Here is a 23,371-nt window from a genome sequence, read left to right as displayed (position 1 = left end):
CCCCCCCCAAAAACCAGCAACTGGGTATAAATTTTTCCTCTCTAAAAAGTATCCTTAATGGTTTCTTTTATTTATTTTTTAAATTTATTTTTTAAAGGTCGTCTTTTATTTATTTATGGCTGCTTTGGGTCTTCATTGCTTTGTGCAGGCTTTCTCTAGTTGCAGCGAGTGGGGGCTTCTCTTGTTGCACGAGCTCTAGGCGCGTGGGCTTCAGTAGTTGTGGCATGCGGGCTCAGTAGTTGTGGCTCGCGGGCTTTAGAGCGCAGGATCAGTAGTTGTGACCCACGGGCTTAGTTGATCCGCAGCATGTGGGATCTTCCTGGACCAGGGCTTGAACCTTTGTCCACTGCGTTAGCATGCAGATTCTTAACCACTGCGCCACCAGGGAAGTCCAGTGGTTTCTTTTAAATAGAGATTTTTCTAATGCATTTTGAATCATCTGGTTTTCCAAGGCTATAGTTACTAGAGCTTCTGCTGCAAAAGGGCAGGGATTGTGGTTTTTTATTCCTATATCCTCAGTGTCTAACACTCAGTACAGACTTGTTTCCTGACCTCCTACTACAGTATTCTTATGACACTCAGATTTCTTTGCTGTGAAACTTAGACCCATGTATTCTCTTGCTCGCAGGTCATTTTTTTTTTTTAATGACTATTTTTTAGAGGAGTTTTAGATTCACAGCAAAATTGAACAGAAGGTTCAGAGATTTCCCATATACTCTGCCCCACTCCTGCATAACCTCCTCCATTATCAACATCTTCCATCAGAGTGATACATTTGTTACAATTGATGTACCTACACTGACACATTCTCACCCATAGGTTATGGTTTACATTATGGTTCACTCTTGGTGTTGTGTATTATGAACTTTGACAAATGTATAATGATATGTACCCACCATTATAGTATCACACAGAATAGTTTTCACTGCCCTAAAAATCCTCTGTGGTCTACCTATTCATCCCTTCCTCTTTCCTAACTTCTGGCAAGCACTAATCTTTTTACTGTCTCCATAGTTTTGTCCTTTCCAGAGTGTTATGTAATTGGAATCATACAGTATGTACCCTTTTCACACTGGCTGCTTTCAGCTAGTCATATGCATTTAAGTTTCCTCCATGTCTTTTCATAGCTTGATAGCTCAGTTCTTTTTAGCTCTGAGTATTATTCCATTGTCGGGCGTGTACCAGTTTGTTTATCTACTCAGCTACCAGAGGACATCTTAGTTGGTGCCACGTTTTGGCAGTTATGAATAAAGCTGCTATAAACATCTGTGTGCAGGTTTTTGTGTGGACATAAGTTTTCAGCTCCTTTGGGTAAATACCAAGGAGTATGATTGCTGGGTCTTATGGAAAGAATATATTTAATTTTGTAATAAACTGCCAAACTGCCTTCCGAGTGGCCGTACCATTTTGCATTCCCACCAGCAATGGATGAGAGTTCCCGTTGCTCCACATGCCCAGCAGCGTTGGTTGTTGTCAGTGTTCTGGATTTTGCCATTCTAAAAGGTGTGTGGTGGTACCTTATTTTTGTTTTAATTTGTATTTCCCTGATGACAAATGATGTGGAGCACCTTTTCATATGCTCCTTTGCCATCTGTATATCTGATGAGGTGAGGTGTCTGTTAAGGTCTTTTGCTCGTTTTTTAATTGGCATGTTTGCTTTCTTGTTGAGTTTTAAGAGTTCTGTGCTGCATTTTGGATAATAGTCCTTTATCAGATATGTCTTTTGCAAACATTTTCTCCCAGTCTGTGGTTTGTCTTCTTACTCTTTTGACTGTGTCTTTCCCTGCACGTCATTTTCCACTTTCATGTACCAAGGTACTTCAAATTTATGTGTCTAAAACTAAAACCTTTGTTTCCAACCATCCAAGGCTGTCATCCTCTGTATCCAGTGAGTCATAGAGCCCTGATTTTTCTACTGTCTGGTTATCTCAAACCTGGTGTTGCTTCTGTCTCTCACTCATTTTCACATGTACATTCAGTCCTTCTCTTTTACTTTCTAAGGGTGTATCTGCTTTTGGTCTCTGCCTCCTCCCTTCAGTTTTTCCCACTGCCATTTAAGGGAGCTTTCTAACATAGGTGACTTAAAGCCTTCAGTTTAAAGTCCCAAGTTCCTTGACATAGAGATAGTAAGTACACAGACCCTTCTGGAGCTGGCTTTTGTTACTTTCCTGTCATTTTCAACTGTGTACTTGCAAGTGCCTGTGTGCACCATATTTTGTCTTCCAACTAAGTTCTGTAATCTCAGCCTAGGCATCACTTAGCTGAGGCACTCTTCCTGGATCCCCCACCTTGAATTGGATGTCATCTTTCCGTGTTCCCATAGCACTTTCTGCTTGGCCCCACTACAACCATATCCCCCTGAACTATAATTTTTCTCTACTACTTTGCTTCCCCAGATATAGACTGCAGTCTCTATAAGGATTTTGCCTTGATCACCCTTGTTGGTTTAGAGTTTAGCACTGTTGCTGGCGTGTAGTTGGTGCTCAGTAAATATTTATTGAATGACTGATACCTTCGCAGTGCTCAATTGTGCTCTTCTAGCCTTATCCTCCAGCATTTCTTCTTTGCCATACCTGTTTAAACTGGATTCTTTTTGTTTCTTGAATATTCACCACACTTAAACACCTCTGTGCCTTTGCTCATGATTGTACTTAATCTCTCAAATGTCTGTGCTAGTTTGGGCACATGACTTAACCTCTCCAAGCCTTAGTTTCCACTAGCATGTGAACAGCTATTAAGCATATTGCTGCTCCTTGCTCTGTGTCCTAAAGCTAGAGTGGCAGTGTAGCTGAGTGGTTAAGAGCCAGATCTGGATGTGTCTCTTGCCTCTTTCACTTACTACTGTGTTTTTGACTTTAAGCTCAATGAGAGTAGGGACACTGCCTAAAAGCAGGGACACTTGCATTTAAAAGCACATTACTTAACACAGAGAAAGTGCTTAAATAATTTAAAAAATTAGTTATTTAATTTCTCTATTACCACTTACATTCTAGTAAGGGAAAAAAGAATTACAGATTGTGATATGTGCTATAAAGGAGTAAAGAGTAATGGTGGGAGGGAGACTTGCTGTGAGAAGTGGTGATAGTCAAGCTACCTTAAAAGGATAAGGAGCTAGTCCTTTGTAGGAGAGAAGGGAGAACATCTCAGGTTGAAGGAGCAGCAGAGGTAAAGGCCCTGAGGCAGGAATGAACATGGACTGTTCCAGGAACTGAGAGAAGAGAGTGTTTCTGGAGCAAATGGATGAGGGGGAGAGATAGGCAAGGATCAGATCCTGCAGAGTCAAAGTAAGGAATGTGAATTTATGTGTACTGAGAAGCCATCAAAAGGTTTTAATTAAAGTAGAAACATAATCTGCTTTTAACTTTTAAGATTGCTTTAGCTGTTTGGAGAATAATTGGTTAGAAGGCCATTTCTTTGATCAGGAAGTACCGTAGTTGATTATAACCTAGATTAAGGTGGTGCCTGTGAAGATGAAGAGAAGTGGATGGATTTGAGATGTATTTTGGGGACAGAATGAACAGGGCTTGCTGATGGATTAGATATGAGAGGTGAGGGAAGGAAGGAATTAGGTTGTTTCTGGCATGAGCAATTGTGTGGATCATGGTGCTATTTACCAAGAATGGAAAAACTAGAGGGGGCCGGGGTGGTGGTACAGATAGCGATAAAACTCAGAAAATGGAAGGATAGCAAATAAACTCAAAGTTCTGATATGTTGGATTTAAGATATCTATGAGACATCCAGAATGATCCAGTGAGGTAGAAGGAATATCACATAAGCCAGATGGGAGATAGTAGAGCATGTTCGGGTGTTAGGAAATGGTCCAGTAGAAAAAGAGGGAGAGATTGATGTGAGAAAGGGATAATCGGAGTGTGAAGTCTGAGAAAGTGACAGGACACTGCCCAAGGGCCTGGGTCACTTCTTCCATTCTCAGGGGAGGAAAGGAAGTGGTAAGTCAGCATTTGATGGCTTCTGTTGTATTTTCTAAAGGAAGTATGGGTGAAGCCATCGGTTGAGTATTTAGTTAGTGATTACTGTACTATGGCGGGTTGAAGACATAGTAGAGAGAGAGATACTGAGAAACTGAGCAGAGGGGAGGAGAGAAGAGATTCTGTGATGTGTTACCAGCTATGACACCTGATACTTATTGTTCTCAGGAGATTCTAGAATACCTAGAGCAATAGTATTACTTTTTTTCCCCCCAGTGTAAACTTTTTTGATGAAGTGTAGGATAACTACATATAGAAAAGTGCTCAAATATTAAGGATACAGTTTGATGCATTTTCACACACTATCATGACCAGCTCCAATGTGTCCTGTTACTTTTATTTTGATTTTTGGGTGTGTGTGTGTGTGTGTGTGTGTGTGTGTGTAAATCTTCAGGAACTCTAGGCTGAATGATACATCAATAGATAATACAGTCCATCTGGGGGTCAATTTATTCTCTAGGTTTGAGCCACAGTGACCAAAATGATATTGGCAAAGACCTTTTATTAGGTTTGAGGTTGCCCAGTCATGTTGAACTTACTTGTGGCTTTTGTTTTTGTTTATTTTGAATAGTAGGGGGTTGGGAGCACATGGAACTAGAAAGAGAAGTGGAGGAAAAATCTTTGGAGAACTAATCTATATTTATAAAGCAGATATTGCCAGTGAGAAATAGTCTCTTAGAAAATTAGAAAAATTTAATGCCAGTCTTGAATTTTATAGGAAGTATTATACTGTACTTGTTATAGTTATTATTGTCATGTTGACAGGCTTAGGTAGTAATGGTTGCTACAGTGAAATTAAGTGTACTGTACACTAAATTTTTTACTTCAATTTTTGGTTTAAATGAAGTAATCTAATTGTTAAAAACTTGCGTTTTTCCCCCTTTGTGTTTTACCTTTTAGCTCCTTTGACCTCAGCTAAAGTTGAGTTGTGGTTTTTTTGTTTGTTTCTGTTTTGTCAGGGTCCCTGATTTAGTTTTGTTAGGGACAGCTTCAGATATCTTGTTAATACAGATAGTTCTGAGTTAATTTCTGTAGACTGTGTTCTTTTGATTTTGCTTGGAGAGGTGAGCAGATAAATTTTATCTTAGAATTAAGTTTTAAAATGCTAAATTTAGGTATTTTTTATAAGTATAAACTAAAATATATGTATACATGTTTGAAATATGTGGGTTTAAAAAATGTGAGTAAGCTGTTTTTTAAATAATTTTTTACCTATAAGTACATATTCATCTATTTGAGGCATTTTAAGGAAGAAAACTAAGAAAAAAAGAATGCAGTAGGCAAAATCAACTCTTGATCTCTCAGTGTTTAAATTTGTGTATGAAGTCACTAGCAGTTCATTAGCAGGAAAGTGTGGGGACACAAAATATGCACTAAAATTTAATTATTAATCACCAAAGTAATATAAATGTTGTATGGAACTTTTGAGAAATGCATACAGAAATTCAGCCCCCACCTTCCTCATGATCGTTCATAATGTGATAATTGAAAAGTAAGCATTGTAGACATTTTGGTGTAGTTTCTAGTCTATGTGTGTTCCACATTTTTTTGAGACAGCCATAGACATTTTAAAGTCTGTTTCTTTGATCTGACTTAAATCCTTGTAGATATTTTCCCATTAATGATTACCACTTGTCAGTAACTATACATGTTTGAACTGCATAATTCCAAATGATGAAGTTTGTGCTTACAGTCTATATCCTTCTGTTCTTGATATTTTGTGTACTTGTAGTTAAGTGGTCCCATTTCTGTTCTCTGTGATTTCTGGTTCTAAACTTCACCTCCTTTTCCCCTTCTCTAAACCCTTACCCTAAGTCTTTAAACCACATTCTGCAATTTGGATGCCCTTCTAGTTTCTTTTCTGTCCCATTACATGGTATGTACACACATGAGTACATATATAAAAATAGACAGCTATGTCAATGTCCATATTTACTTAATTCTTTTTTTATCTTTTAACATAAATGGCATTGTAATATATTCTGTGGGCTTGTTTTTTTTCTCCACCTGTTTAAACAATTTGATTCTTATATGTTAGTAGGTATGAGTCTATCTTTTTTAAAAGAAAAAAAAGGCAGCATCGTGTTCTGTTGTATGGACCATAATTTAATCACTTTCTTAAGCTAGGGCTGTTTTCAGTTTATTTGCTCTTACAAACAGGACTGCTGTAGGCATCCATATGTATACAACTTTGCCAATGTGTAAATCGTTGGATAGACTCTTGGAAGAGAAACTACTGGGTCAAAGAGTATACAAACTTTATATTTTGAAACAAACTGCCAAATCTTATTAGAAGCCTTCACAGTGGACATTTCCAACAGTGTAGGAAAGTCTGTTTCTGCACATCTTATGTAATACTTGGAATCAAATCTTTGAAAACAAATTTATAATTTTTCAAGTAATGCATGCAGTTTGTGACAGTTCTCATATCAAGTTTTTAAATTTCTTTTTCTTTTAGTCTAAAGAGTTTTACATGCACAATAATTAAAAATCAAATATTTCACTAGGCTTATTTTTTAAAGAAAAACTCCCTGCCCCTACTCCTCTCCAGGATCTAAGGGATTTAAATAATGTTTAGAAACCTTGCATCGTTATTCTGCCCTCAACACTTTTAGGATGATTTGGTTGGGCACAGAATTTCTAGAATGTTAATTAATCATTTATGGATTTTAAAAAGTATTGCTCTGTTGCATCTAGCTTTGGATATTACCGCTCAAAAGTCCAAAGCTCTTTTGCCTTCTAATTTATTTATTCATCTAACAAATATTTATTGAATCTGTACTGTGTGTCAGGCACTGTTTTAAATGTTTGGGACACATCATTGAACCAGACAGATTCCCATTTTCCAGGTGGTAAGGGGGGGCTACAACAACAAACATAATAAATAAGTAAATTGTATAGCCTGATAGAAGGTCATACATTTTATTGACAACAACAGAGTAGAAATGGACGAGGGGAAGGGAAGAGGAAGAGAGGTAGAATGGGCAAGGATTAGGACTGGAGGGGTCAGTGGGCACAGTGCTGGGCACTGTTTTAAATAGAGGAAACAGGGTAGGCCTCACTGAGAAGGTAATATACAAGCAAAGATTAGAAGAAGGTGAAAGAGTTAGTCATGTGGGTATCCAGGAGAAAAGTATTTTAAGGCAGAGGCCCAAAGGAGCAACCTAGCCTTATGGAACAAGGAGGCTAGTACAGTGAGTGAGGGAGAAAGAGGTAGGAGATAAAGTCAAAAGAGTAATGGGACCATCGTATTGTGTAGGGCCTTATAGGCTGTTGTAGGATTTATCTGTTACCTGCACATGGGAGATTTTAATGGATTTTTTTGATTGCTGTGCTTGGAATCTGGCGGGTGGGGTGGGAAACAAGGATGGAAGCAGGGAGACTGGTTAGAAGGATATTGCAGTAATCCAGCTGAGAGATAATGAGGCTTAGACTATATAATAGTAGTAGAGGTAGTGAGGAGTGGTTGGATTCTGGATATATTTTTCAAGGAGGTACAGTAAGATTTCCTGGTGGTTTTAGATACAAGATGTGTAGAGAAGAATCAAGGATGACATGAAGGCTTGAAGGCTTTTGGACTGAGTATCTGGAAGCATGGAGTTTCCATCAGGCGAGGGGAAGGCTATTGGTTGAGTAGTCTGGGAGAAGATAAGGAGTTCAGTTTTGGCCACCCCCCTGTAGGAATGTCTAGGAGGGTGTACACATCTGGGGTTTAAGACACATCTGGAGGGTTTTTGTTTTTTGCTGGATATAAAAATGTTGAAGTCCATGGCAGTATCAGTGGAATTTTAAAAATACAAGAGTGAATGAGATCACCAAAGTGAAGAAAAGTGGGCCATGGACAACTCCCAAATTCAAGACTTTGGGGAGAAGAGCAGGAATCAATACCAGGCAGGAGCCAGCGATCTGATCAACTCTGTCAGATGTTGGTGACAGCTCAAAACTTACAAATTAAATACAAACAAAACTACAAAACCAGTAAAATTCAAATTATACTAATTTATGAAAGTATTGAATACTGCCTGCTAAATTGAAGTCTTGAAACAACATGAGTTATGGAATTGACTATTATGCTGTAAGTTCTTTTTGAGTTGAGCACACCAAAATTATCCCATATGTTGTGGTCACCACATGATGCATTTTCTTACCAATGTGTAAGTGCTTCAGTGAAAACCATGATGTCATTTGGGCTTCACTTCACACAAATGCATCATTTATATATTAGGTCCCCCCTGTATTTCTCTTTAGCCTCCCATAATTAGAGTACTGTAGTACCAACTTGGAGCTAGTGTGACCATAAATGTAAATAGGAACATTCAGTTACATGGCTAACAGGTGGATTCAGATGATTCACAATGTGCTATTGCTGTTTTTTAGATTATTAAACACAGGAAAATAAAACAAAAATTTTTGTAGAGAAATGTGGCACCCACCCCAAGAACAGAATCTTAGTTTGAGGAAAATTAGAGTCTAAGTTAATTCGTGTGTTATATCCTTATTTGAAATAACTAAAATGATTTGGTTAGAATTTCAGATGTGATGCTTATGAAGACACAGATTATAACTCTTTCAAAGGAATATAATTTTGTTTGAATAAGGCTCCATGAATTTTTTAATATGGCATTTCCCCCTATAAATTCCATTATTTTTCTGCAATAGTAGTAAAGAGCTATCAATATCAATGTATTGATATTAAGACTCTGGTGTGACTTTTTACCTCATTTCTTTAATTTCTTCGCCTCAAGCAATGGGTTCTTTTCTGTTTAGCTTAGTATCACCAACTCTTCATAGGTTACTACCAATTTAGATATGCTTTAAATTTTTGTTCTCTGTATGTATGTGTGTATTTACTTACCATTATTTGTCAGGAAGAATGGGAAGATGAATGTTACAGTGCAGAAATGGGTACAAGATATTTTATGAGGAAGATTTAGAAAGCATAGCTTAACATCAAGATGGAGCAAAAGAACAAAGATCTACTGGAATGTGTGACAATTTTACATCCTGAGAGAATATAAAACATAATCAGGGTAGTGAACAGTTGTATTCAAACTTGGACGTGTAACTAAGTGAATAGTATTTGGCTGCTTTTATCTAGACACTGTGAGCTTTGGTTATATTGCAGCAGTGACTGTGTTGTAATCATGACTGACATGGTTTCAATAATTTCAAGTGAATTCCCAAAAATTCTATTTAGTGATATGTGGTAGGACATAAAGTTGAGAGCCTATTTTTGACCCTCTTCCTGATTCTTTTACTCTTTTTTTTTGGCCGCGCCATGTGGCATGTGGGATCTTAGTTCCCCAACCAGGGATTGAACCCACACCCCGTGTAGTGGAAGCGTGGAGTCTTAACCACTGGACCGCCAGGGAAGTCCGCTGCTTCTTTTATTTTTCTGCTCTTACCTCTGTTCTTGATTCTTTGCTTTGATTTAATGTCTAGTGGTTTAATGACTGTTAGATTATACCACTTTGATACAAAAAATTTCAAAAATCAACTACTTGCTATGACTACAGTTTTAATTTAAAGAATTTAGGGAACTTTTTTTTTTTTGGTCAATTTTTATAAACATTGAAGATTAGTTGGATGCTAAGTTGAATATTCTGTGCCAGAGTGAGAAGATTATACATACTTTTTTTAGAGTTATTTGAAAGAAAATAAGATTAGGGAATGAAGTGGTCTGGCTCTGTTCTTCTTACTTCTTAATTTTTCTGATCTTCAATTTCCTCATCTGCAAAATGGAGATACACCCTTCTCTATGAGTCTTAAATAAAGACTGTATATGAAGCTGCTGACATGAAGCCTTACAGGTTGGTAGATGCTCAGTTTGAAGCTTCTTTCATAGCAAACTCTGTTATCTTTATCATGTTTCCGACACAGTCCCAAGTTGAGGTTATGAAAATGAACACAGTAGGTTGAATCAACAGTTTTCAGTAAAATCCTGTATAATCTGGGTCTTTTTAATTTAGTGATTCCTTGCAGGGTTCCTAGCATGGCTCTGTAAACATCACTGAGTGTGTTGTTAATAATATACCAAATGTTCCCACATACTTGATCTCAGTTAAAGTCCAAAAATCTTGTTGTTAGTTTTATTGTTTCACAAATGAGCAACTTGAGACCCAGGATATTGTAGTTTTGCCCAATATCAAAATAATTAATATAGGTATATGCATAGGTATATTCTTAAGGTAGGTTACCAGTGGTGCATTACTAAAAAATGAAACTACTACCTAGGAATGAATGGGTTTATGGAACTGTGATGTCACAAACAAATGTTTTGAAAACTTAGAGACTTGGTATGAAAATATATTCAGTTTTTTAGACTGTGTTTATGGTGATAAAATGATTTACTTCACCACCTAGTGTTGTTATTTTTTAAAACAGACTTTATTTTTTAGAGCAGTTTTAGATTCACAGCAGAAGTGAACAGAAGATACAGAGATTTCTTGTATTCACCCTGCCCCATCATTATCACCCAAAGTCCATGGTTTACATTAATGGTTCTCTTAGTGCTATATATTATATGAGTGCTGACAAATGTATAATGATATGTACACACAACTGTAGCATACAGGATAGTTTCACTGCCCTAAAAATCCTTTGTGATCCACCTATTTATCCCCTCTCTGCCCAGTCTCTGGCAAATACTGATCTTTTTACTGCCTCCATAGCTTTGCCTTTTCCAGCATGTCATATAGTTGGAATCATACAGTATGTAGCCTTTTCAGACTGGCTTCTTTCACTTAGCAGTATGTATTTAAGTTTCCTTCATATGTTTTTGTGGCTTGATAGCTCATTTTTTTAAATTTCTGAATTATATTCCATTGTATGAATGTATCACAGTTTACCTCTTCACTGTAGGAAGACATCTTAGTTGCTGCCACGTCTTGGGAATTATGAATAAAGCTGCTGTAAACATCTATGTGCAGGTTTTTGTGTGGACATAAGTTTCCAACTCCTTTGGGTAAATACCGGGGAGCATGATTGCTGGATCTTATGGTAAGAATACGTTTAGTTTTGAATAAACTGCCAAACTGCCTTCCAAGCGGCCGTACCATTTTGCATTTCCACCAGCAATGAATGAGAGTTCCCGTTGCTCCACATGTCTACCAGCATTTGCTGTTGTCAGTGTTCTGGATTTTGCCATTCTAAAAGGTGTGTGATGGTACCTTATTTTTATTTTAATTTGCATTCCACTGATGACAAATGATGTGACGCACCTTTTCATATGCTCCTTTGCCATCTGTATATCTGATGAGGTGAGGTGTCTGTTAAGGTCTTTTGCCCATTTTTTAATTGGCATGTTCGCTTTCTTGTTGAGTTTTAAGAGTTCTGTGCTGTATTTTGGATAATATAGTCCTTTATCAGATATGTCTTTTGCAAACATTTTCTCCCAGTCTGGTTTGTCTTCGCATTGTCCTGACTGTTGCAGAGCAGACATTTTTACTTTTAATCATGTCCACCTTATCAGTTGATTCTTTCCTGGTTCATGCCTTTGGTGTTCTGAAAAGTCACTGCCAAACCCAAGGTCATCTAGATCTTCTCCTGTGTTGTTATCTTCTAGGAGTTTTATAGTTTTTGTGTTTTACATTTAGATCTGTGATCCATTTGAGTTAATTTTTGTGAAAGGTGTAAGATTTGTGTCTAGATTCCTTTTTTTTTTTTGCATGTGGATACTCAGCTGTTCCAGCACCAATTGTTGAAGACTCTCTTCTCTTCGTCGTGTTGCCTTTTGCTCCTTTGTCAAAGATAAGCATAGTGTGTTGTAAAATAGTGTTATTTAAAGTGAATTTTTAATCTTAGTTGTGAATTCACTCTCTTTAATGTTATATCAAGTAACAGATATATTCTACCTTAGGGGTCATCAGGGATGAGTGAGTTCTGGTTGTATACATGCTATTTCTTTTATTTGGAATCTTTCATACTGTTGTACTTGATTTATTCATTCCTTCCAGATATATTTGAGTACCTGGTCTGGGCTGGGTACTGTCCTAGGTGCTGGAGATAGAAGCGTGAGCAAAATAAACAAGGTCTATTCTGATGAAGTTTATATTGTAGTACAGAGCTCTTGAACCAAAAGTTAGTGGTTCAGGGATCCTGGGAGTTCTCAAGACCCTTTGAGGGTCAAAACTTTTTTCACAATAATGAGACATGAGACTAAAGTGAGGTTCCCAGAGGCTACACGATATGTGGTATCTTCACAGATTAACTGCAGAAGCAGATATTAACTATCCAACAGTATTTTTTATTGCATCAGATATTAAAAAGATTTGCAAAAAATGTAAAACATAAACACTCTTCTCCCTATTATGGAAGATAGTTATTTTTCATAAACATTTAACATGTAACAGATTTTTACTTGTTATGTAAAAAATGTGATGGTAATTTTAACATAAATATTTTTAAAGTTCTTGGCTTGAATTTCTAATATTGTAAATATTAATACATATAAACCACATTGACAAAATGCTCTTTTGGGGTCCTCAATAATTTTTTAAAACTTTAAAGCAGTAAAGACAAGTTTTTTCTTAAATGGCCAGATAGGTTTAGCTTTAGGAGTCATAGGGTCAACTTTTCAACTCCACCCTTGAAAGCAGTCACAGATAATATGTAAATGAATGGGCTTAACTATGTTCCAATAAAACTACTTACAAAAACAGGGAAGTGGTCTGTAGCTGTAGTTTGCCAGTTATTGGTTTAAAGGGTTCCTGGTACCAAAAAAGTTTGAGAATTGCTGTTATCAGTGAAAAGCTGGTATTGTGGAGAGACGGGCAGAAGATAGACAATAAGTAAGTTATTTAGTAAGAGAATTTCATATGGCAAGAGATAATATGAAGACAGTAAGAAGGGTGATCTGGCCTTTAGAAGTAAAGTGATCAGGAAAGGCCCCTCTAAGGAGCTGACTTAAGGTAACTCATTTGTTCAGGTTTTCAGGTTTTATCTCCCATCTTTTTTTTTTTTTTTTTTAATCTCTCCTGGCTACATTGGGATCTCTCTTGTGTTGGGAGGGAAAGCAAGGCAGTTGAATCTTATTAAACTTAAATTCAGAAAAGGTTAATTTTTCAAGTTGAATTAGAAAATATCCAAAGCATATCTACTTTGAAAGGATCTAAGAAGTTATAACATATTGCCCAGATTAGAACATTGACCTACTTTATACGACATCTAGCAAGTTAACTTCTCTGTATCATTTTTCTCTTCTGAAAATGAGAGAGTTGGTTAAGATCTTTTCCAAGTCTAAAATTTTTCATAATGTCTGTTTGCCTAGGATGCCATTTGTCACCCCTTCTAAGTCCTCCTCGATCAGATAGCTCCAACTTCCTTTTTTTTTTTTCTTAAAGTAGTTCTGTGATCTGAAATATTTACTTTATTTTGAAATCTATTTTCCTGTCTGTAATGCAGGGGGTAAATGCTTAACCTGGGAGCTCATTGGGGACAATACCTGGTACATAGGTATGCTTATTAATAAATATTTGGGGCAGCTGTTTTAGTGAGAATGGAGGGAAGTCCCACCTCTGCCTCAGTATTTAACTTGCTGACCCTGGAACCATTTAGGTTATAGCAGTAAGAATGAAACCAAGCAACAATGAAGCTCCAGTGAGGGACATGAAAACTTTAATAGAGGGGTTAAGGAAGTACAAGAGCAATGCAGTATGAATTTATACGGCCATTCCAACTTCAGGGAAAGGAAGGGGAAGTAGCCGTTCCTGCCATCAAACTCTCTGTTCCCTTGTTGGAAATTGAGGGTATCTACATAATTAAATGCTTTAGCATATCAAGAGGTAGGTAACTTTAGCAAAACCACATTTATGAATTAGAACTTAATGAGTTCTCTTGGAATGCAGTGCAAAACAAAGATTGGAATTATAAGAAAAAAAAATATAAGTGACTTGAAGATAGATCCAGGAGAGCCAGTATCAGAATTATGTGAAGAAAAGAACTGAGTAATGGTAAGAGTCGACGAACAATTAGAAGAAAGGTCCACAAAGTTAAAAGACTTGAGTCTTGGGATTGAAAATACTCACCTGGTGTTTGGCAAGTGCTGATGGCATATATCTAGATGTTTTGATGAAAATTTCTTCCAAAGATAAGAGTCTTAGAAGCCACCTGTCAGGGTAGAAAAGGTTACCTGCAAATGAATGAGAATAAAAATGACATTAGATTTTTCATCTACATAGTTACATGTCAGAAGACAGCAGAATTTATATAGTTCTAGGGGTAAAGGGTGTGAACTAGAATTCTAAGCTTGTGCAAGAGCTTCAGATTGTTAAGACTGAGACTTAATTGCCTACATGCGCTTTCTGAAAACTTTTTTGAGGTACTATGGCCATACCAAAAAAATGAATCATAATTAAGGATTCAAGGGGAAGAAAAAGATGGGTATTTGTCTTATGATATAGTTGTGAGAAATGAAATCAGAATGGTTGCAGTTAGGTTTAAATGATTGTTTTGATAAAGGTTTTTTTTTTTTTTTTGTGGTATGCGGGCCTCCCTCTGCTGCGGCCTCTCCCGTTGCGGAGCACAGGCTCCGGATGCGCAGGCTCAGCGGCCATGGCTCACGGGCCCAGCCGCTCCGCGGCATGTGGGATCCTCCCAGACCGGGGCGCGAACCCGGTTCCCCTGCATCGGCAGGTGGACGCGCAACCACCGCGCCACCAGGGAAGCCCCTTGATAAAGGTTTTGAAGTTTAGTACAGTCTTTATCCTGGCAGGTGGGAAAGGGAAAGTTTCACTATTAGCACATTAAATGACCTGCCTTGTTTTGGGAGATGTTAATACTTTCATTCTTGATGTTAATGTAGTTTCAATGTGAAATAAAAATAATAAGGATAATAGCTAGTAAAATAAAATTAGGATGTAGAATCATGCTTTCCAATAGGACTTTCTGCAGTGACAGGATATGGTGATAACTATTTTGCATTCTCACCAGCAGAGTGAGAGTTACATCTCTTAGATGTGTCACAGGCATTTCACTTCTACTTTGCATTTCATCCATTATTACAGTTTGGTATCTAGCATAGTACCTAATGGGTTCTGGTTAAGTATATGTTGTTTTTTTTTACCAAGTGTAGAAGCCTCAAAATACAGTGTTAGGCATTAAAAAGCAAATGTACTTTGCTTTACACATTTAAGTTATGGTTTGCATTTTCCTCTCCGTTTACTGTCATCACCTTTATTCAGACTTCTGGTTTTACAGGTCTTCTATCAGGTCTTTTGTCCTGGGCTTTCCCCACTTCAGATCATCACTCTTACTGAACACATAACTGATTCTGTGGCTACAACGTCTTCTGAATTATCTTCAGGAAAATAGAGCTTTTAGGAAAATACTTCGTATAATTTTTTAAAATTCCCATTACTTTGGTGCAGTTCTGGAAACTAAAAATAGATTGCTTAATTTTTTTTCTTGGCATTACGGTTTTATAAAGTTTGATTTTTAACTTTTGGCATTTTAAGCTGTTGAATTTTTAAGGAGACTTGCCTTAGTTTTAATTTCGTCTGAGGTAGACAAACCATTAGGATGTGGACATCTTTGAGGGGGGCCATTATTTGCAGGCCACAGTAACTAACGTTAGTAAACTACAAGAAAATGAAAAGCACAACATTGTTGTGTATTCATTTTAATCAGAGAAATTCTTCATCAGTCATTTATAATAGGAAACAAAGGTTACCCCATGAAATTGAGAATAAAAGTTTAAGACTGTTTACTTCTGTTTGTAAGTTTGTGAATGTGGCGAAGCAATGGTTAAATGCTCTGAAATTACTAAGGCAACATTAAAGGCTGATTCTAAAGTGTTTTTATCTAAATTAAAATCTGTTTAAACTTTATACCAAACGGGGCCTGAGATGTAGGCTTTATTTTAGAAAGGGTAGGTAATAGTGCACTCTTGGTAAATTTTGGATTTTTGCTAACTTTGGATTCTATGGGCTTGTCTTGGTGTAATGCAGTTTTTGTGAAATTTTCCCTCGTAAAACCAGTTTAAAAAAATGTTTTACCTAGTGGAGAAATTCTATATTGTGCTAAAAATTAGTTAAATGGCAGTTGATCTTTGGTATACATTTTTGATAACCTTACAAGCTAAAGGCATCTTTTAGAGTATATATCTGGAACCCACAAGTTCTAGGTCTCTAACTAATTGATGACCTCAGGCAAAACAAGTTAACTTTTGGAATTGTGTGAGTGCTTACATATTTTGGAATATGTACCACCTATATGATATATGTAACTTACCCATCTCCCTTAATCCAGACAAAAGCCATGCAAGGCTGGAAATATTGTCCCAGTTTTACAGCTGAGCGGGTGGTGAAGACTGGGTTTGAATCCAAGTGTAGATGGCTCCAGAACACTTCCATTTTTACTGTTCTGACTCACTTATTGCGAGGTTTGTCCATAGATTAATGGTTTTCAGATAGTGTTGTAAGGATCTGTATAGGTCCTTTGGAAGTTTGGGAAAAATTTTTTCTTTGGCTTGAGAAATCTGTCATCCCTTTTATTTGTTTTACACATTTAGACTCTGTCTTAATTCTGTTTGGAAAGAGTTTTTCCTGCCTAAAACATTTGAAGTTTCCTGCTCTAGAAACCTGAGACTTAACTGTTGAATAGAATGAATATGTATTAGAAAATAAAAACCTAGGTGATAGTAATTTATATTTGTCAGTGAACAGACTGTATTTTCAATTATATTTCTATTCCTAATGATTTCCTAATATCAAAATGAGGTTGAAGTGACTGAACACACTGTATAGGGTGGGTAAGTGATTAGAGTTAAGATTTTATGCTGAAAATGGGCAATCTGCAATTTGCAGCATAGGGTTCACTCCCCACTACCAGCTCTTGCTGCCTTTATTGGCTGCCCTAAGCATGATGTAATGACAGGTTAAACCTCTGAATGCCTGAGCTGACGCAATGCAAATCTGAGGCCCTGGACTTTATTGGGGCAAGGGTAATGCTTGTTTAAAAACAAAACAAGCTACTTTGTTTAGTAAGGCCGTTTAAGATGGCTTTCCTAGAGTGGGAAAGAATAAAATCTCAATTTGAAGGTTGAAGCAGGAGTTATTGGTTATGTGTGTTTACTACTCTCACTACGAAGTCTTCTCGAAGGGAGAAGGGGGAGTTTAAAACAAGGTGCAGTAAAAATGGGGAAGTGAGTTACAATTGAGGAAATAAGGTAGTTGACGCCCGATAAATAGTTATTGAACGAAGTAGGGAGAATGTTTTTACTGTATAAAAATCTAGCGTTCTCACGGTTAACCGGGAGAGTGTAGTGCAGAGAAGAGTGCTTGTCTGGCCATGGATTTCCCATATATTCTGTGCAGATCTTGGGTTTAAACCAGCCGAAACCAACCAAAATTGCCGATATCTGACTGTTTGGGCCTACAGAAGCGGAGTGTTTCGACCTACTTGTAAGCTGGTGGAAATGCTGTGGCGTGCGCAGTGTCGCCATGTTCGCGGGGATCTCGGGTTTAGCCCGGCTGGGTGGCTGGTGGGAGTCGCGAGCTGCGTGCTTTAGAGCTGCCCTAGGCTGAGTGGGGTGGAGCCTTAATCCCCGCCCCCGTGCGCCGCCCCGCCCTTCGCCAGCAGAGGCAGCCGCCGCCCTGAGCACAGCGTTCCTGCGGCCGTCTGACGCTCTGCGTGGAGCGGGCTCTCCCAGCTGCGGACCGGACCCTGCAGTAGTAGCTCGAGCTGGCACCGAGAGCGCAACTCCTCGTCCGGTCGCCTCCACGCACCCTACAGTCCTGTCGTTCACCGAGATGGTTGGAGCCTAGCCGATGAATTTGGGGAAGATAGACCTCCGAGACAGACAGACGGAGGTTTAGGGCCCAGCAGAGGACAGCTCGGCAATGGCTCCCATTTTTGGAGACGCAGGCGAATTTGAGCTCATGGGGAGGTGTGGTCGGCTCCTCTTGAGACAGAATGGGGGCTTCAATTCTCTGCCTCTGTAGCCAGTGCTTCTGAGGAGTGAATGCAGTGTATGGAGCAGGGCACGTGCCTTCCCTTCTTGAAAACTTGACCCGGGACATGTTAGGAACAAAAGGTGTCCAGGACGGCCCTCTGTTGCAAGTCGTCTTTACTTCTGGGGGAAAGGCTATGAGCTAGGTGGCTTCTCATGACGGGGAAGCCTCCCTTACCTTTTCTGTACTCCTGGAGGGGCGTCTTGCTCACTTGTTTACCAGCATCTGGGACAAAGAAGAGAAAAGGTACTGCCATTAAGAGATTGGGTTGCTTAAACTGTGAAATGGGAAAGTTGTGTGAGCCAGTGGAATCTAAATGGATCAGGGAATGGCTGCACTATAATTGAGCTGGCAGTGATGTTTTCTTTGATCAGCTGTACTTTTCTCAATTTAAATCAAACTTCAGGTTATGTCATGACTCCTGCAGAGTTGTCCAGACACTTGAGTCCTTGGTTCCTACTGCAGGTCTGTGTGTGGGTTGGGGCTCTTTCTCTGAAGATGGAGCTGGGTTCCACCTTCCGAGCTTTGGGAGGCTTTAGCAGCTGCTCTCCTGTAATACTTCCATTCACAAGAAATAGAAGCCACATTTTGCTTGTTTTCACACTTTGAATAGGAATTTAAGTTGTGCTTTCTACAATGTTGGAAAAATAATAATGTACATTGTAACATGAGCCTGAGCTATTGATGATAAATGTATAACTATTTTGCTCGGTCAAGAAATTAAAACAGTAATACTTTTCTTGCTTAATAGTTACATTATGTTGAATACAAACTGAGTTTACTGCCTCTCGATGTGTGACTAGCTGTTTCGGTTTAGTGATTTGAAAGGCATTGGTGGCTTAGATTATTTTGTGCCCAAGGAACCACTTCCCAGTTACTATGTTGCTCTTAAATGAGCAGCATAAAATGGACCATGAAATAAACATACAGCACACATACAGGATATTTTGGCAATGCTAATAAGCCCATTGTTTTACTTGTGACCTAAAACAAAATGCATGGGTCATCATATGCACAAAGCATCTCCTCAGGGGAAACTGGATTACAGCAGACTTCCTTTATAAAGTGCTTTTGTTGGGCTGGAATACCGGGGTTATAGAGGGCTTCAGTGATGAGACTTGATTCCTGTTGTCCTAAATCCATGTGATGAGCCACATTATGATAGAATTCTGTGGTACTTTTGTTTCCCCTTGTACTTTAGAATATACCTTTAGTGACAGTGGAATTGATCTGTTTTGGGGTTTCTTTGGTTTTCTTTCAGTCCCCATTTAAGGTGTCTATCCTTGAGCAATCTATGAGTAATAGAAGCCAAATTGCATTTATGTGGTCACATTGATAACAGCATTATGTTTTCAAAGTTAAATTCTTTCCAACAATAACAACTATAATTGAGAAAACATTAAATTTGAGAAGTTAAATTTTAATTTTGTAGAAATATGGCTTATGGTTATTGCGAGTATACTCTTAGGACATCAGTAGACTGGTTTTTTGGTCACCCCCAAGAAAGCGGCCCACTATATCCTAGCAAAGGTAGATTCCTGGGAAAAGGTGGCTTGTTTTATCTTTCATTTAGCTTAACAAGTTAGTTAATGTTGTTGATCATTTCTTCCAGATGGCATTTATTTCTTTTTTTTTTTTTTTTTGTGGTACGTGGGCCTCTCACTGTTGTGGCCTCTCCCATCGCGGAGCACAGGCTCCGGACGCGCAGGCCCAGCGGCCATGGCTCACGGGCCCAGCCGCTCCGCGGCATGTGGGGTCCTCCCAGACCGCTCCGCGGCATGTGGGATCCTCCCAGACCGGGGCGCGAACCCGGTTCCCCTGCATCGGCAGGCGGACGCGCAACCACTGCGCCACCAGGGAAGCCCGGCATTTATTTCTTAAATAATGTTTATCACTGTACTGATGAATGCTTCAGCAACACTGGTGAACTCTAGGGTACAAGGAGTTCTTTACCTGTTGGCTCTATCCCTCACCCCCAATGTTGTGTGAGTCTTTCTGATGCTTTTTATCTTTATTCCTTATTTATCTTTTCCTGACTCTCCTTCTGCTTTGCAAATTATACCTGATTTATATTGTAGAATGGAAGTAGAATAGAATGGTTTACTTTCTTTGAATACCAGACTCAAATCTTTTATTTGAGGATGGCCCTCCATTTCTCCTCCATACTTCCTCACTTTTGAAGGGGGCACAGATCAGTAGGAAACAAGGTTAATATAACTAGCTGGTGTTAACATTCCATGGAGACTGATGATGGAATGGCAGTAGACCCTTCCCCTTGTAACCCCTTCCCTTTCCCAAATACACCTCTAGAGCAGATAACTGTTCACCGTTAGGAGGAGTTAATCAAAGTGCCCTGGTGATCCTTTGGATCACGTATAACTCACTGGAGCTATCAACAGCTGACTTAAGAATGAGGAAGAAACAGAATGAGTAGGGCAGTTGAACACAGAGAGGGAGGAGAAATTCCAGTCAAAACTGATTGCATTGAACTTAAACTACTTGTACAGTGTTCCTTAGTTGTTTATGGTCCAGTTTCTATTTTAGCATTTATTCCATACAGTCCATCCAAGGATGATGTTTTTTAACATTTTTTAGAGAAAAAGAATTCTAAATGTGCTCTGGAACATTTCGAAAAGAGCTTTTATCCAGTGTACAATGCACATATTTCGTGTAATTTATGTTTTTTTAAACCCTATTTTCCTTTATTCTTTTGCTTACAGTAAATTTTGCATGAAACTTAAGTATTTCTGGCATGTAAACATTATTTATATAAAACAAGTTATAGTTGTAATTATTTTTCTCCTGCCTCCTTTTATTTTTATTTATGTTTTTTATTACAGAAATGAGCCGTCAGACTGCAACAGCATTACCTACTGGAACCTCAAAGTGTACACCATCCCAGAGGGTACCTGCCCTGACTGGCACAACTGCGTCCAACAATGACTTGGCGAGTCTTTTTGAGTGTCCGGTCTGCTTTGACTATGTGTTACCACCCATTCTTCAGTGTCAGAGTGGCCATCTTGTTTGTAGCAACTGTCGCCCAAAGCTCACATGTTGTCCAACTTGCCGGGGCCCGTTGGGATCCATTCGCAACTTGGCTATGGAGAAGGTGGCCAATTCAGTACTTTTCCCTTGTAAATATGCCTCTTCTGGATGTGAAATAACTCTGCCACACACAGAAAAAGCAGACCATGAAGAGCTCTGTGAGTTTAGGCCTTATTCCTGTCCGTGCCCTGGTGCTTCCTGTAAATGGCAAGGCTCTTTGGATGCTGTAATGCCACATCTGATGCATCAGCATAAGTCTATTACAACCCTACAGGGAGAGGATATAGTTTTCCTTGCTACAGACATTAATCTTCCTGGTGCTGTTGACTGGGTGATGATGCAGTCCTGTTTTGGCTTTCACTTCATGTTAGTCTTGGAGAAACAGGAAAAATACGATGGTCACCAGCAGTTCTTTGCGATTGTACAGCTGATAGGAACACGCAAGCAAGCTGAAAATTTTGCTTATCGACTTGAGCTAAATGGTCATAGGCGGCGATTGACTTGGGAAGCCACTCCTCGATCTATTCATGAGGGAATTGCAACAGCCATTATGAATAGTGACTGCCTAGTCTTTGACACCAGCATTGCACAGCTTTTTGCAGAAAATGGCAATTTAGGCATCAATGTAACTATTTCCATGTGTTGAAATGGCAATCAAACATTTTCTGGCCAGTGTTTAAAACCGTTGCATTCAATTTCACAGAGAATAAGGCACCTGTCTGCCTACCAACCAGAAGCTTTTGGTAGGTGGAAGCTAGACACATGAAGGTAAATAAAAGGAAAGGCTGTTAAATACAGGAAACAGTTGCATGTAGTAACACTAATATATTTAAAAATAAGTCAACAGTAAACCACTGAAAAAAAAAATATATATATACACCCAAGATGGGCATCTTTTGTATTAAGAAAGGAAGCATTGTAAAATAATTCTGAATTTGTGTTTGTTGTAGATCGAGTGTACTGTTAAAAAATATTGGGTTCTTGTTTTTTGTTTTGTTTTTGTGTGTGTGTGTGTGCGTGCGTGAGTGTGTGTGTGTGTTTGGGTTTTTTTTTTCCTTTAACTGACAAGCCATGTTGAGTGGTCTTGGACCACTGCTTTTCCCCTATGTGAGTCAATACATAGTGCTGCTGTGTGTGTATATTTTTTTGTGTGTATTTGCTAATTTTTATTAATTCTAGTTTTTCATTAAATAAATTTGACTTTCTTTTCTGTAATTCAGGTTTTTCCTCACTTTTTTTTGTACCTTTTTAAAGTTAGTGTCTTTTTGATATGCATAATTGTTTATGGTAAAATTTATACATGTGTTCAATACATATTTTCTTTTCCCCCCATTAATCAGTTCATTAGCAATATTTTAAATTCAACTATTTTGTGAAGATAAGAGTTTCAGAAAGGAAAGGTAACATTGGAAGAATTATCAGAAGCTATTTAAAGCAGCTATAAAGTGATCTCTCTCTCTTTCTCTCTTTTCTCCAGTTGAGTCATACCTTCAGACTTATTCTTTGTAAGGTTAGGGAGTACTGATTTTTTTTTTTTTTTTTTTTTTTAATACTGGAAAAAAAAAATCAGGCTCTCCCCCTCCCCCCAAATACCTTGGACAAATCACATATGTTTAAAATTTGTTCTTGTATTTATTCGTTTTGCAAAAGAAGGCATCGTCTCACACAGTATTTGTAATTAAAAGCAAGTCATTTGTTTAAAAAAAAGAGGCAGTTTGCAAAAAAAATGTTTTTGGTCTTTTATAATTCTCATTAAAAGAATATCTGGCAAATTAAAAACTCTTACGTGTCTGCTTTAGCTCCAAGTTTGATTAAAATCCAAAGTTATTTTCCTGTTAAATTCTGTATTTTATAGCCAAAAGCAATGTACTATGTACTGTGAATTTTGGTAGATAAGAGATCTGTTCTAAAGTACAGTAAAAGAATGGGTATATGGTCTCTGTTTGGCCTACACAGAATCTTGTTTTTTCCTTCCTCTTGCTTAGATTTTGATTCTCACAACTCTGTTACGAGGCCAATTAGTTAAAATGCTGATCACTTTCCCCCCCCCTTTTTAACAACAAAAAAATGAGTTAGTATTTTATAGCCTCGTGGTTAAGAGCCTGGCTTCTGCAGCCAGACTTCAGGGACTACATGCCTATGCTAGCTGTAACTCACTCATCAGCTGTGTGATCTTGGGTTCCAGTTTACTAGTGTAAACTGAAATGAGGTTAATTATGGTAGCTACATCCAAGGGTTAAATGGATGGATACAAGTTACCTAGGACCATGCTCTGTACGTAATAAGCTAACCCAACATGTTAGCTGCTATCAGTATACCTGTAACTAGCACCGTGTAGTTAACTGATATGAGTTAGCCTGAAGCACCTAGCAAGATTCTGAAATTGCCTT

The 23,371-nt window shown here is 38.3% G+C and overlaps 1 protein-coding gene across 3 annotated transcripts in view; it reads left to right on the top strand.

Annotated features, from left to right (window-relative positions):
* The window catches only part of SIAH1 (siah E3 ubiquitin protein ligase 1), a 26,139-nt gene extending 3,368 nt beyond the window's left edge, over positions 1-22,771 (top strand). Inside the window, exons 1-2 of one of the 3 annotated variants that reach the window (XM_028478074.2) lie at positions 9,695-9,797; positions 20,777-22,771. In XM_028478074.2, coding sequence (XP_028333875.1) covers positions 20,779-21,627 — 849 coding nt within the window. In that variant the 5' untranslated portion in view covers positions 9,695-9,797; positions 20,777-20,778 and the 3' untranslated portion in view covers positions 21,628-22,771. Of the gene's footprint in view, positions 1-9,694; positions 9,798-17,614; positions 18,183-20,776 lie in introns of those variants that run through there. The other 2 variants (XM_007105701.4, XM_024124794.3) reach the window with 2 other exon arrangements.
* The last annotated feature ends 600 nt before the right edge of the window (positions 22,772-23,371 follow it).

This window comes from Physeter macrocephalus, chromosome 17 (genome assembly GCF_002837175.3).
Source record: "Physeter macrocephalus isolate SW-GA chromosome 17, ASM283717v5, whole genome shotgun sequence".
NCBI classification, from domain to species: domain Eukaryota; kingdom Metazoa; phylum Chordata; class Mammalia; order Artiodactyla; family Physeteridae; genus Physeter; species Physeter macrocephalus.
The sequence above is the reverse complement of the archived record's forward strand: the minus strand, read 5'-3'. Positions and strand labels throughout refer to the sequence as shown.